The sequence below is a fragment of the Alosa pseudoharengus genome, unplaced genomic scaffold (assembly GCF_046254945.1).
Source record: "Alosa pseudoharengus isolate Yale_2024_CS ecotype anadromous, Long Island Sound unplaced genomic scaffold, YU_APseudo_1.1 YU_APseudo_1.1_scf_10, whole genome shotgun sequence".
Lineage (NCBI taxonomy): Eukaryota > Metazoa > Chordata > Actinopteri > Clupeiformes > Clupeidae > Alosa > Alosa pseudoharengus.
In genome coordinates, this window is record NW_027468565.1 from 40,528,958 (window position 1) to 40,544,707 (window position 15,750).

General features: G+C 43.9%; 1 protein-coding gene across 7 annotated transcripts in view; it reads left to right on the forward strand.

The window, feature by feature from the left end:
• Positions 1 to 11,307, forward strand: part of LOC143141541 (neuronal cell adhesion molecule-like) — a 26,211-nt gene extending 14,904 nt beyond the window's left edge. For 3 of the 7 annotated variants that reach the window (XM_076302427.1, XM_076302428.1, XM_076302430.1), the window contains exons 14-23: positions 1 to 180; positions 781 to 851; positions 997 to 1,222; positions 2,125 to 2,240; positions 2,346 to 2,550; positions 2,810 to 2,932; positions 3,455 to 3,631; positions 7,755 to 7,886; positions 8,028 to 8,106; positions 11,073 to 11,307. The exon at positions 1 to 180 is cut by the window's left edge and continues 18 nt beyond it. In XM_076302427.1, the coding sequence (XP_076158542.1) occupies positions 1 to 180; positions 781 to 851; positions 997 to 1,222; positions 2,125 to 2,240; positions 2,346 to 2,550; positions 2,810 to 2,932; positions 3,455 to 3,631; positions 7,755 to 7,886; positions 8,028 to 8,106; positions 11,073 to 11,307 (1,544 nt within the window). Of the gene's footprint in view, positions 181 to 780; positions 852 to 996; positions 1,223 to 2,124; positions 2,241 to 2,345; positions 2,551 to 2,809; positions 2,933 to 3,454; positions 3,641 to 4,800; positions 4,834 to 6,270; positions 6,391 to 6,944; positions 7,104 to 7,754; positions 7,887 to 8,027; positions 8,107 to 11,072 lie in introns of all 7 variants that reach the window. The other 4 variants (XM_076302426.1, XM_076302429.1, XM_076302425.1 and 1 more) reach the window with 3 other exon arrangements.
• The last annotated feature ends 4,443 nt before the right edge of the window (positions 11,308 to 15,750 follow it).

Below are 15,750 nucleotides of genomic sequence, written 5' to 3' on the forward strand. Positions count from 1 at the left end.
AGGATTCTCTCCATGACCATGGGAGCTGGCACAACCTGACGGAGGTCCCAGGCACAAGGACCACGGCCCACCTCAAGCTGTCTCCCTTTGTCCACTACAAGTTTAGGGTGATGGCTCTGAACGATGTTGGCTACAGCCTCCCCAGCCCGTCCTCCAGACACTACAAAACCAGAGCAGCAGGTCAGGCATACAGTACCCTCTAGTCCCGATGCCCTCGCCCCAGACTACCTCTAGTCCCGATGCCCTCGCCCCAGACTACCCTCTAGTCCAATGCCCTCGCCCGTCACACCAGATTACCCTCTAGTCCAATGCCCTCGCCCGTCACACCAGATTACCCTCTAGTCCCGATGCCCTCGCCCGTCACACCAGATTACCCTCTAGTCCAATGCCCTCGCCCGTCACACCAGACTACCCTCTAGTCCAATGCCCTCGCCCGTCACACCAGACTACCCTGTAGTCCAATGCCCTCGCCCGTCACACCAGACTACCCTCTAGTCCCGATGCCCTCGCCCGTCACACGATGTCTGTTTTTTATACCTTATTTGCAACCTAAAAGAGACAAATGTATCTATTTTGCAATAGCAGAACAGTGGAATGTGGAGATATCGATATGTAGATGTGTCATTCTAGCTCATAATGATGCTATGGCAGTTTTTAAGCTACTGTGTGTTGTGAATTGAACACAGTCTCCTGGTTTGAAAATCAGTGAATTGAACACAGTGAGTTTAACACAGTGAGTTTAACACAGTGAATTGAACACAGTCTTCTGGTTTCTTTTAGCACCGGATGAAAACCCCACAGGAGTCGAAGGCCTGGGAACTCAACCAGACAACCTAGTTATACACTGGAAGGTACGTAAGGCAGAAACCCTGTTTGTAGCGCTCAGTCCACACATGCTTACGCTGATGTAGGTATGTAATGTGGTGGAGTATTTTAAGTGCAGGAGTTTCACAAAAGCCAAATGCCCCCTAATGAGTCCAACCATCTCTTCTGTAGCCACTGACCGGCCTGCAGTCCAACGGCCCCGGGCTTCAGTATGTCGTTTACTGGAGGCAGAAGTATGTGGATGAAGATTGGCACTCGGTAAAAGTAGCCAACGTGTCCAAGTTCACCGTCCAGGGGACCCCGACGTTCACGCCCTATGAGGTGAAGGTGCAGGCAGTTAATGAGCACGGCTCTGGACCTGAGCCGCCGCCCGTCACCGCATACTCAGGGGAGGACTGTGAGTGTCCGTTACGTCCAGACATCTGAGACATGACTCATCACATTAAGCCTCTAATCATCTGAGATATGACTCATCACATTAAGGCTCTAATCATCTGAGATCACATTAAGGCTCTAATCATCTGAGACATGACTCATCACATTAAGGCTCTAATCATCTGAGATCACATAATCATCTGAGATATGACTCATTACATTAAGGCTCTAATCATCTGAGATATGACTCATCACATTAAGGCTCTAATCATCTGAGATATGACTCATCACATTAAGGCTCTAATCATCTGATATATGACTCATCACATTAAAGCAACACCAAAGAGTTTTTTGTACCTTAAAATAATGTTTTCAAAATCGTTTCAGTGGTTCATCAACTCGTAACAGGGTGAACGGCACTTCTTAATTCGCTTCGCGGCCCTCTATCGGCTATAACCGCACTATGTAAGTTTGCCAGATCGGGTAGCGGATCTGTAGTTCGATGGAATGAGACATAAGTAACTACAAATTTAACTTGCATCTGATGTCGCAATACATCGTACTTTCATAAATCATGCACCATATTCTACCTTGTCTGACATTGTTATTTGCAAAGCCGGTGCTGGATAAACAAATAGCGTGCGTGCGACAGAGGAAAAGTTCTTTGGTGTTGCTTTAAGGCTCTAATCATTGTAAGAGGCCTCTTGGACCATCAGAAACTGTAGCTATTTTTATCATGTAGATTTCAGCATTTAAAAAAAAAGAAATACTGCTCACCACATCATTATATGACATGTTTGTGAAACTGATAAAAAAGTAGAAGTTAAAACTCTGTGAGACTTTGTGACCTCTGATAACGATGGTGAGACTTTGTGACCTCTGATAACGATGGTGGCAGTCACATTGGCTCTGTCCTCTCCGCAGTGCCAAAGGCAGCCCCTCACAATGTCCAGGTCCAGGTGATTAACAGCACCTTGGCCCATGTGCACTGGGAGCCTGTGTCCCTCAGCTCTGTCCGGGGACACCTCAAAGGCTACAAGGTAACACTCGCCAGCTGTCTGGATGATGACATGACTGAGATGTTCCCATTGGTCAAGATATCTGTGGTTGGGCAGTTGTCAGGTCAGTTTTGCACTGTGTTGCAGGTGTACTACTCGCGCAAGGGCAGTCTGCACAATCACAGTCCGCACCATTCGGAACAGCAGGTCCTCACCTTCAGTGGGAACCGGACTCACGGCAAACTGCCCGGTCTTCACCCGTTCAGCCGTTACGCGCTCAACGTCCGCGTGTACAACGGACGAGGAGAAGGACCCGCCAGCAGTGACGAGGACTTTGCGACTCAGGAAGGAGGTAGGACACCGAGCAGGGAGCTGCGGTCAAGATGGCCTTCATGGCTACATTCTCTCTCTCTCTGTGTTCTAATACGTTTATCAGCCTATTGTGAACATTAAGAACATTTGAAAAATGAATTCTTGAGGACCCGGTTACACTGTCAACTAACACACACCATAACTTAGCTCCAAATTCAAGTATATTGATGTTCATGAATGACAGTTTCTTGCCTGGTAATAATGGCCAATCAAACTAACACTTTCCATTCCCCGTCCAGTGCCTGGGCATCCAGCGTTCCTGAGAGTGGTCAACCCAAGCTTGGACTCCCTCACGCTGGAGTGGGGCCCTCCGCACGACCGCAACGGACGGCTGACGGGCTACACGCTGAAATATCAGCCAGGTGAGAGACCAGTGGCCTGTCCAGAGATGATATGATCCTCACAATTGGATTAAAAACAGGGAGTGGGATTAGACGAGGATTAATGACAGCCTTATTGGATTGGCTGTGATGGCTGTTTAAACGAGTGGGCAGAATTCTCTAGTGATGTATATTCTGACATAGCATCACTGTATCAATGGTGTTTCTGATGTATTTTGCATGTGTATGATTTCTTATGTATATATTTGTAATGTAAATTGTTTGTGTTGTCTATGTTTGTGAAGAGTAGTTATTATCTTTGTAGTGATTGTTAAATGTCACAGCTGTCTTCTTTCGATCTTTAAACGACTTTTGATTGCAATATATTTAGTTGAATTACATGATATTTAGATGTATTGGGACAATAGAGTGTTTTAGCAGTTTGCCCTGTGCTCACATTGTCTGGTCACACAGAAGGTCAGTTTAAACTGCCAGGTCACTGTAGGTAACTTGCTAAACCCACCCCCAACACCTCTCCTCACCAATCCCGTTCCACTCCCCCAGTTAATAACAGCAATGAGCTGGGCCCATTGAAGGAGGTCACAGTGGCAGCCAATGAGACAAGCTTCACGCTACCCAACCTCAAGTACAGCACACGCTACAAGTTTTATTTCAATGCCAAAACCCAAAAGGGCCCTGGCCCCACCATCACTCAGGAGGCCGTCACAGTCATCGACGAAGGTAAGTTTAGCACGCTAGCACGCTTAATGCTAGTCACTGTCCAGAAGTATTCTCATTCTCACCTAAAGAGCTGCTTTCTTTTACAGTAACTTCAAAACGTTTAGTGTCCCTATATGTCATCAAGCATCCATCCTAATGATAGGTTAGGAGTAAATCATGATAGGTTAGGAGTAAAGCATGATATGTTAGGAGTAAGGAGTAGGTTAGGAGTAAGGAGTAGGTTAGGAGTAAAGCATGATAGGTTAGGAGTAAAGCATGATAGGTTAGGAGTAAAGCATGATAGGTTAGGAGTAAGGAGTAGGTTAGGAGTAAAGCATGATAGGTTAGGAGTAAGGAGTAGGTTAGGAGTAAGGAGTAGGTTAGGAGTAAAGCATGATAGGTTAGGAGTAAGGAGTAGGTTAGGAGTAAGGAGTAGGTTAGGAGTAAAGCATGATAGGTTAGGAGTAATGAGTAGGTTAGGAGTAAAGCAGACTCTGTACCAATCACTTGTTCAGAGGTGAAGCAGAACAGCAGCATGTGTAGAATGTTAGGACATCTGCTGTGTTACTTAAATGTAAAAGGATATATGGTAATCTAAAGTCATCTTCTATGAGGGTGTGAGGCAGTAAATGAGCTTTGCTGTATAATGCCTTGCAATGGCTTTTGCTCCATCCCTGAATGTGTGCATAAGATACTGTATCACCATGAGTAATGTAATGATGAGCCGTGCCGACGAAACATTGTAAAAGCCACATCTTCTTGCTAATTACATTCAGTTCATTATTTATGTGAGATGCACGCCACTGGTAATGAATTTATTCAGGTTTCGTAGACAAGCGCAAAAGGATTTAGACAGCTGTTAGTTTTTGCCACCAACCATGGAGCTAATTGCTCTTGAGTGAAGGAGGCAGTGCTGTGCTGTGCAGTGGATCTATTTGCACTCATCTCATTTTCCAACTGCCAAGTCACAGTACAAATGCCAAGTACAGTACAGTGGCTGTTTTTAGGACTGAGTTGATTTGAATGCACATCCCTCCTGTCTGATGCCAAGTACAGTACAGTGGCTGTTTTTAGGACTGAGTTGATTTGAATGCACATCCCTCCTGTCTGATGCCATTGCCTAGCTGTGGCTACCTCTGTCCACTCCTTTTGACTGTCCATTTCCTTGTCCCTCTCTTGCCCTCCGACAGCCCTGGGTCGGCCCACAGTATTTGTGGGTGAAGGTAACAGAGACAAATCAGAAAAGACTGCATGCTGTGCACTTTAACTAATAGTTCCTCCATGGCGGAGGGTACAGGCTGTATTGTGAAGTTTTATTTATTTTAAAGAAAAAATATCTCAGATGCATGCGTTTTTTCAGTAGTCGTTGCACAGTTTAAAAGCTGTCAGCTGAAAACCAGTCCCCAGAATAAAGTTTAAAAGGCAAGGCCAAGTGGAATCTGCTTTTTTCTCTCTCTTGCGTTTCCCTGAGCACGACCTCATAATAATCTGTTAAATCTTCCCTGCAATGCTATCTGTTGTCTGTATCTCTCTCTCTCTTTCTCTCTCTCGCTCTCTCTCTCTTTCTCTCTCTCTGTCTCGCTCTCTCTCTTTCTCTCTCTTTCTCTCTCTCGCTCTCTCTCTCTTTCTCTCTCTCTGTCTCGCTCTCTCTCTTTCTCTCTCTTTCTCTCTCTCTCTGGAAGGCCTTTATCTCCTGCTCCTGCGGCCCCTTCCCCATGTGGCTGGCTTGGCATGCCTAAGACCTCTGGCCTCTGTATTCTCTGTGTTGTGTGTGTGTGTGTGTGTGTGTTGTGTGTGTGTGGGCTCTGCTGTGTCTGTCTGTCCGGTGTGGGCTGTGGGCTCTCTCTTACTCTTCTCCGTGTTTTTTCCAGGACACCCAGAACCCCCACCACCACACCCACACCCACTCTCCCCAACCTCACAGTCTGAAAGCCACCCCCACCACACGGGTACTGCCGCTTTAGACACATGCCTAACCTAGCCTAGCCTAACCTAGCCTAGCCTAGCCTAGCCTAACCTAGCCCCTGTGTGTTGTCTAAATCCCATGTGCTAGCATCGTCTCTGTAGTGGTACTTTATAGAACTTTGTAATGAGATACGAGATCTTGACTGACTACATTTGTAATGAGATACGAGATCTTGACTGACTACATTTGTTGTGAGAAACAAGATTTTGACTGACTACATTTGTTGTGTCTTGATGAGTTGATATGGTCAGCTCTTTGCTGATGAAGACATGCGTATAGATCTGCAGCATCACTTCTAGACATGCGTATAGATAGATCTGCAGCATCACTTTTAGACATGCGCATAGATAGATCTGCAGCATCACTTCTAGAGCATCACTTCTAGACATGCGTATATACAGTAGATCTCACACAGATGTGTTCAGTTTTATCAGCCATATTCTAAATGAAATGTAGTTATTCATGCTTTAGTGTCTTATAACACTGTCCAGAATTCTGCTGGCGTTACATCCATTCATTAGACTTAAGTCAATTGATAGCACTGCTATGAAGTGTATATGAAGGTCGGAGGTGTAGCTAATAGGAATTTGCACCTAATGTCCTGAGTAAGCGCAGGGCTCTTGCACTGTGATGGGAGTTTGTGATTGTGCTCTGGACTCATTGTTGTCCTTTCTCTTGTGCTCCGCTTGTCCAGCGCGTCCGGCTGTTCCAACGTCCTGGAACGTGAGCTCGTCCCTGGTAGAGGACGGAGCTCTTATCAGTTGGGAGTACTGGGGACCTGAAAAGACAGTTTATGTGGAATATGTAGAAGACAGTAAGATGTGCTTCTGTTGTTGTTTTCTAATAAACTCAGTCTATGCAGTGTATAGGTGGCAAGAGACCCTCTGTCAGTATTTTGTTTTCAAAGTTTCAGCAACATTGAAGTACTGCCAATTTGCCATTTTATTTTGGCCATTCGGATTCTGCCTCTAAGTGATTATTACGGTCTCTGACACCTATATTGTAGAGATGACATGTTATTAAGTTGCATGTTTTAACCAAGTTGAATCAAGCATCGAAATGCTATTTAATCCATTAAACATAATATTCAGGATACCATTGATAAATGACTTAATGGACTGTATCATACTAATTTAATTCCATCTGTCCCTCATTTGATGTAGTCTAATCAAATACAAGTAGGTGAAATTCAGTAGATGTTTGTATAGCATCACAGTTAATGATAATAGTAGCTTTACCATTTCAGATCAGGAGCTTAATAAAATACAGTTAGTCTGCATGAAGCACGTGGCCTGCAGTCCATATAGAACTTCATGAGATCTCCACCACATGTGGTGTCCATGCGTTGAACTTCCATTTACCCCTCAGGTAACGAAGAAAAGCAGAAAAGAGAGCTTGTGAATGGCTCGCAGTCCCATGTTCTAAAGGGCCTGAAGGAGGGCCTGGCTTACAGAGTTCGCGTGGTGGCTTGGGGCCACGCTGATCAAATGGTCCACAGTTCGGAAGAAATTTGGGTTACCGTTCCAGGTGAGGCTGGCTCTCAGCCCAGGTGTCTGTGGCCTTGAGAACGTCCATTTGTGAATGCTAGCGTTAGCATTAGCCTTGCCTGAGCCATACCTGGCTGTGTGTCTGTGAGTGAACTGCCCCGCATGGGAAAGCAGCCCTTCTGTTCAGGTCACTTGTGTGGAGACTTGTGGGATGTTTGGTAGTGTCCTAGACCATGTGTTTGCTGCATGATGATGTTGTTGTCTGCATTGCACAGTTGGATGGGTGCACCTTGTCCAGGACATCGTTAATTCCCGTAGAAGAAAACAAGTGTTTACTTTTTGTTCTACTCCCCCATTCATTTTGTTTGTTTGTTTGTGTTTGAGGGTGAGTGAATGTTTGGGAATGTACAAGTGTATTTATTGTATATGGATGTAGTTTGTTGATGATAATGTATCTCTACTGATGCTTTATTTCATTTGTCCAGGGTGTTGTGAACTTTTGGATGCATTTTACAGATAGTCTTCCATTGTCTTGAACAAATAGCTCTATTATTGTATACATCAATACTGTACTGTAAATTGAGTTACATTCAATTCATCTTGTTACCTGTGATGTGGTATTATCTAATGCCATAGATGCGCTTTATACTCCGAGGCCCTGTCTCTAACCGTGTGCCGTTGTGCTTCACAGCCATGGCCAGCAGGCAGGTGGACATCGCTACACAGGGCTGGTTCATTGGCCTCATGTGTGCCATCGCTCTCCTCATCCTGGTCCTCCTCATCGTCTGCTTCATCAAGAGAAATAAGGGAGGCAAATACCCAGGTAAGGGCCCCAGGGAGAACAAGCAGGAGTGTCATCCACTAGGCTTCCAATAGGTTCCGTAGATGAGGCTATAGGGTCTTGTATGTGGAGCATTGTCCTGCACGTTGATTGCTGACCCTCTCGTGTGTTCTTGCTTGCCAGTAAAAGAGAAGGAAGATGCCCATGCTGACCCAGAGATCCAGCCCATGAAAGATGAGGACTGTACTTTTGGAGAGTACAGGTGAGAGATCTGACTGTTGCCGTGGAGCCTACGGGTGCCACTTTGTCCACACACAACCCCCTTTCCCATGAACCCCTCTTGTCCAAACCCCCAACCCCCCAGCAGGACTGGAAGGTATGTAGAAAACAACATCACAATCAAGACACAGAACATCATCCAGAGAAGACTTCCAAACAACTGGTGTTCAAGCACAAATGTATTTTTTAATTTTTAGTTTTTTTTTAACCTGGTGTATAGTTCAGTTGTCATCATTGGATTTGCTTCATTGTTAAGGCACTAATTCTAGATTCAGGGTAATAGTTTTTCAGGTAATCGGCAGATTTAATGCACCTTTATAAGGCTGTTAGTATTAGATACATTATTTACAGAACTATTATGAGATACTAAGTTTTACTGTCATACATCATCTTTGGAAACATATTTATGCATAATGACGTATTATGAATTTGGTGAGGATTCTCCCACATTTATGAAATGAAAAGCAATGTTGCTGTGATGCTTGCTTTTAATCAGACCTCCAGAATTAGCCTGCTTTCTCAGTTGCACGAAAATAAGAGAATATATTTTAGCACTTTATTTTGTAAAGCTTTTTTGAATATTCTTTTTTTACTTGCCATTTTTTATTTGTGATGATGATTGCATTTTTTAGTTGTTTTGTATGTTAATTACTTTTATATTTTTATTGCTACATAGATTTAATCTATTGACTCTCCTTACAATTTCATGCTGTGGCATAAAGAAATATATATATAATGTTGTGTACTATGCATGGCTAACATATGTAATATATTACTTGGTATAGGTATGTATATGTTTGATATGACGTGATCTGGAAACATAATGTGTAAATGACCATGTATGAAAATAATAGATCTGATGGTAGGGGTCACCATCAAGTGGCAATACAGAGAGTCCTATCTGCTCAAGATAAGGCTATATTATATGAATTATGTTTGCCAATGCTATTGGCTTAATATATTATATGAATTATGTTTGCCAGTGCTATTTTTGTGAAAAGGAGATCTCCATCCACTGTGTAATCTCAAAGGTTAAAGGGCAATCCACAATGTCCCAAGAAAATATTTATGCGAGCTAATCTGCTTCAGCTTGTAGCTAGTTTGTTTAGCCTCATGTAGGAATGTATGTGGTACAATAATAACATATACCGGTACATAATTTAGAATTAGCAAGGGTTTAAAAGGATTATTTACGGATGATTTGTGACCTTGCCTTTGTGGTGGTTTTCCCTAGAGGAAAATATTGACGCTTCACCTCAACAAGTCAAGTGTATGCTAGCTTAGCTGATTTGAATAAATTGGGTTCATATTTGAATGACCATACTGAGAGGTTTAATATAATCAAGGACTGACACAGTGACACGGATGTGAAATGGGGTGCACAGATTAGACTTCTTGGACACATCAGGCTAAGGCATGCTTCACTCTATAGATCTCTGTTTATGGTACATCTCTTTCTCTCTCTCTCTCTCTCTCTCTCTCTCTCTCTCTCTCTCTCTCTCCTGCCCCTCCCCCTTTCTTACCTTTCCCTATTGGCTGTAAAAAATCTTCCTGGTTTATGGGCCAATGCATTTGTCACTGTTGAGGTGAGATTAGCTGTTCTGCTCAGATGATTCGATGACTGATACATTTCATCAACTCTGTGCCTGCTAGTAGCCCCTACCCCTCCATCCTCAAACCCCCCCCCCACCCCGCCCGCCCCGGTGCATTCCTGTGCACACCCCCAGTCAGATGAGACTCTGCTGGGGCAACAAGAAGAGATTTCGTAGTTCTCCCCAATCCCTGACTCTTTATGATTTGTTCCCCTTGCTTTCTGCGTGTACAGGGAATGTAGACCTCCCAGAAGGTAAGGAGGGTAACACAAGACCCGCATGTGTAGGAAGACTCTGTAGTAGATGTTGGTTGTTGGATGCCACTGGGAGAAAATGTGTGTGTGTGTGTGTGTGTGTGTGTGTGTGTGTGTGTGCCATCTTTGGAGTGCACTTTACATAAGCTTCCCATCATGAAACGAGTCACACACTTGAGGTTGTTCAAAAGGCCCTGTCAGCACCAGTAACAAATGATATCAACACGTTCAGTATTTGGTCTTTAATCTTTGCTGCTGAGCTGCTGATGTCATCTGTTCAGGGCTAGCAGTGTCATGATGAATGAACTCTTGACCTCCACAGCAGTGTCCTGGACGCTTTATGATGGAAGGGAAATATCTGACCTCATTACAGTTAACTGTCTCATATATTGTTTTCATTTTGACAAGCCAGCTGTTTCTTACACTTTTTGTACTTGTTTCACTTTCTTTGATTTTGTGTATTCAGTTTGAGCTCTTCAATCAATACTTTATGGCACAGATGTTTTTTTCCAATCATTGTTGTAGTGATACATGACATCACTATGAACGTAATTTTATGCTCTGGCCAATGGGATTTGATAAGGAAGGCACTGACTCTGATAGTCATGCCTCATTGTAGGATGCCTAAACTGTATGTAAGACTAAAAAGTCCTCAGAGTGATAATGTGATACGAGATAAGCTGAAAATTCAGTGTTATCATAGCAATTGAGATAGTGAAATAACCTCAAGCAGTTTTTCCAAGAAAATTGGTTTGGAGCATCAAAATGTTTAGGCTGTGCTAAGGCAACACTTGGCATCATCATCTGACTGCATGAAAAGCTCATTAGTGTCACCCATGTCTCTGCCAAAGACAAAAGTGAATATGTTTGTTATGTTCACTTGCATTTGTCAAACAGCACATCTTGAATTGAGAGAAACCAGATCAACAGTAAAGACCTTGATCCTGACTTCAGTTCTATCATGCAGCATGAACACATTCATATGACCTTCAGCTACAGCCCTTTGCATGCTTTCTGCCTCAGTGCTCCAGCTGGAACTAAAAACTCCATGTGACATATGTCGTCATTTCACCTGTAACCACCTGCATGTTATTTTCTCCTAGTGACAATGAGGACCATAAACCGTTAAAAGGAAGCCGCACTCCGTCCAATGGGACGGTAAAGAGAGACGACAGTGACGACAGTTTAGTTGACTACGGGGACGGCGGCGACGGACAGTTCAACGAGGACGGCTCGTTTATCGGGCAGTATAGCGGCAGGAAGGAGCGGGACACGGCTGAGTGCATTGAGAGCTCCGAAGCGCCGTCCCCCGTTAACGCCATGAATTCTTTTGTGTAACGCCGCCGAACCGGGGGCAAGCGTGCACCATGGCGCTAATGTTTCCGATAAAGCTGACTGACCGCGCTATGGACAGACCCTCTTTTGAGTGCCCATTTTAATAGATGCAAAGACAGATGGACAACAGTCAAAGAGACAGAGGAACATTTTGGTGTGGTAAGGGGAGGCGGGGGGGGGGCGGGGGGGCGGGAGAGAAAGGAATGCACTGTAGGTTGCTAAATGGAAAGCAGACCACTGGCTTTTGAGAGTCTTACATATTGCATTATTAACTTTCCTTTTATTCAGTATTCAGCTAGTGTTGCCTAACATCTGCCCATCCTCTGCCCATCACTTCCAGTGACCAATAGGGGCGTTAGCACTACTCAGTCATGTGATCATAGGCATTCCAGTTCCATTCCGTGGTTGCTTAACAGGCCTGCTTATGGTGCAGTTCTCTACAAAGTGACTAGGAATGCATTCAGGTTCTACATACTGTATATGAAAGGCAGAGATGTCATAATGTACATTTTTGTGAGAAACTAAAGTTATTATTATGTCTTTTTTTGTCAAATGGCAGATATTTCTATACGGGTGCCATGAATAGGAATATTGTTGGACACTGGGCGATGTAGGAAAGCGTGCACTCTTAAGTGCACTGGACCCCCCCCCCCCCCCACCTTGGTTCTATTCACTCCTGAGAAGCTCACATTGCTGCTGCATGTTCAGCCATGGAGGCGCTGACCCCTGCATGACCCCAGACTCAGAGCCCATCTTCATGACCGTGACCTGCATGTGACCTTGTACGGTTTCCATGGGCACGAGTGCAGCCCACAGATGAGGGGATTAAAGGGGTGGTTCAGGATTTTGGACATAGGACCTCATTTCCAAGTAAGCAAGTGTGATATTTATCAGTGGAGACCGTTTTCAACACGTTTCATTTAGTCCTTCTAATTGCAGAGTTCGCAGGTGCTAGGCTAGCGCAAGTCAACGGTATGTGCTAGCCTGCCACTAAAAACAGTCTTACCCACTCCAAAGTACACCCGAGGCAAACAAATTATAACGCCAGACTATCGATGTAAATGTCTGCATTGATAGTGTTATTTCTAACGTTATTCTATCCTTGCATTTAAACGATCGCATTACATTTTGATGGACTAGTTTCTTAGCAGCGGCGGAATTATACTTCTCCGGTTAGTAGTACTGCGCCGAAAAGTAAACAGTAAAGCGCACTCCAATGGGGATACCTAGTAGTAGCCTTGGTAATAGCAGTCCGCCGCTGAGTTGCAAAATGACTACTAACAACTTCAGGGACCAAAGTATAACTATTGCAACGCGATGCAAGGGTAGTTGTATTTCTTACACTATTCTATCAACACAGATATTTACATCGATTGTCTGGAATTTGCCTCAGGTGTAGTTTAGAGTGGGTAAGACTGTCTTTAGTGGCAGGCTAGCACATACCGTTGACTTGCGCTAGCCTAGCACCTGCGAACTCTGCAATTAGAAGGACTGGATGAAACGTGTTGAAAACGGTCTCCACTGATAAATATCACACTTGCTTACTTGGAAATTAGGTCTTATGTCCAAAATCCTGAACCACCCCTTTAAGGAAGGACCAGGGTATCCCAAACTGACCCAACGTAGTGCAGGGTGGCCTTCAGCATATAGTGCCTTTGTAGAGAGCTCTGCTTCTAGACTCCTTTCCAATAAGCTTCAGCCTCTGAGCTCAGTACCAGTTTCTCAAGGACATGGCTTTGGCATTGTATGACTGATGCAGGCTGGCTGTGACTACATATTCTAATCTGCAATAGTAAATACATGTAGGTGAAGATGAGGTGCCTCTATTGAATACTATGACGCTATTGGCACATGCATTTTTAATGATTCTGTCTATGCTTTTTTGGTGTCTAAATATCTGGTTGGTTTGCGTGTGTGTGTGTTTGCGTGTGTGAATGGATGAGTGTGTAGCTGGGTGAATAAGACTGAAATGGGGTGAGGGGGAATTGTCTGTTTACTTTTGGTTTCATACAACACTTTTTTTTCAAATGTAGAATTCCATGTCCATTGACATCAACACCAAGGACCTTGCTTGGGGAATGGAATTGACTTTTGTGATTTTTTTTTTCATAACTTGCATCAAGTTTTAAGTTTGAGTTCGGTTGTAAGCATTTTATATGTAGATATGTTGTTGTTTTGTAAATATGTGGACTTGTTGGGCCTAGGAGACAGAGTGGAAAGCCTAACACTGATGAAAGATGAAGGTATGACCTGTTGATGGTGTTGTGTTCAATATTATCTTCTTTTTTCTGAGCGTTGTGTTTTGCAGTATGCATAGTGGGTGCTTTTTCATTACCCTCTCAAAATTATGTCAAAGATTTCTCAGCTATGACAGTGTTTCTTTTTCCCCCACAGCTCCTCTGTGTGTGTGTTAGAGTAATACAGCTCTGGTAAATTGCCACATTCATGTGCAGTATGGGGCTAGGGGAGGTAGCTGTTCAGGCTTCAGAGCAGACTGCTCCATGGAAACAGGATTTACGCATGGCAGATGATCTGGGGATATGGTGGGACTTAGCTTGTTTCCTTTTTCCCAGGGTGGATTGCAAGCATGCAATTGGTTTTAAAGGCAAACGCCAGTGATTTTCTGAAAAATGATGCAATTTATTGCTCATATAGAAGTAAATAAATGTATGGTGTTCAGAATAAACTGGGCTATTCTAGAGGCGATCAAGTATGCAGATCCAGGCAGCAGAGTAACACACTGGAGTGACTGGAGCCTGAAGTTTATACTACAAATCACAACAAGCAACATTAGGCTGCTGTGATGGTGATACATATGCTAACTGGTGATACATATGCTAACTGGTGATACATATGCTAACTGGTTATACATATGCTAACTGGTTATGCTAACTGGTTATACATCTGGTGATACATATGCTAACTGGTGATACATATGCTAACTGGTTATACATATGCTAACTGGTGATACATATGCTAACTGGTGATACATATGCTAACTGGTGATACATAACTGGTCAACATGTAGTAAATGGGACAGCAAAGCTTTTATTTGTGGCCATTGTGCAAAGGTGCAAACAACAAGGCAAACAACACCATTGCAAATCCATCCCCTCTGGAATAGTCTAATTTATTCTGGAATAGTCTAATTTATTCTGGAATAGTCTAATTTATTCTGAAACTCAACACATTTGTATACACTTTGCTGAGCATTAAATCAGGTAACTTTGAAAAATACCAGGTGTTTCCTTTAAAGACCCCTCGGAAGGCCACTGCCCTAATTACCACTATGCCCCACAAAGTGCCAGTGAGGCTTACTGCCACAGCATCTCCTCCTGGATGCCCCATGGGTTGCTTCATGTGTATTGGATTTTGTATTATACTGATGACACAATGTCATTTTCTGGAGTTTACTAACAGTTTTATTTTATGTGTTTCTCTTTATTTAAGTTCCTCCATATGCGAGTTTGAGAATGAAATTTGAGAAATTCTAAATACTGTATAATGATGAATGAATAAATATAATGATCTGTAAACATAAGTGTGTGTGCCTCTTATGTAAATATATAGTGTCATAAGTGTGTGTGCCTCTTATATAAACATATAGTGTCATAAGTGTGTGTTCTCTTATGTGGATATATAGACAAACTGTGAATGCAACACACCAGCATGTCAGGGATGCACACGTTGGATGATCCAGGAATTGAAAGTCCCCTTTTTGTTCCATCCCATTGTGAAGCTGCATTGTGCTGGTCTTGTTATTGCAGCTTGTGTTGCGCATGAGCCAGCCCTGTGAGTGTGTGTGTGTGTCTGTGTGAGAGAGAGAGACAGTGTGTGTGAGAGAGTGTGTGTGAGAGAGAGAGAGTGTGTGTGAGAGAGTGTGTGTGTGTGTGTCTGTGTGTGAGAGAGTGTGTGTGCTGCCTTCTGTGGTGCTGTGTGTTGGACTGCCTGAGTGGGAGGTGACCAGCTCTTCCTGCTGTTAGTGGTTATTTTTGTAGGTGAGGGACTCGGGGAGGGGAGGGCTGGATACGCGTCACCTCAGGCCAGGACTGAGCTTGGGGATCCATCTCCCCACCTCACCCCTGCATGGTGACCAAAGGTAGGACAGTCAAGACGCCCACCTAGAGCCCGGCGACACACCTAGAGCCGGTGACACACTTACTGTATGAAGCCCACCTAGAGCCCGGCGACACACCTAGAGCCCGGCGACACACTTACGCCTAAATTCTACTAGTTATCTCCACACAGCTCTGTGCTCAAAGATGACAGCACTTTTATTAGTAAATTAAATCAGCTGAAAATGAGGAGAGATGATCGCTACGCCCACGCACACACACACTAACACACACGTGTCACGCTTGTCTCCACCATGGTTCTTGTATGTTCTGTAATTGAGAGAGTGAGACAGCACGCTGCCATCTGGTTTATGACTGCAGAGCATTTGTG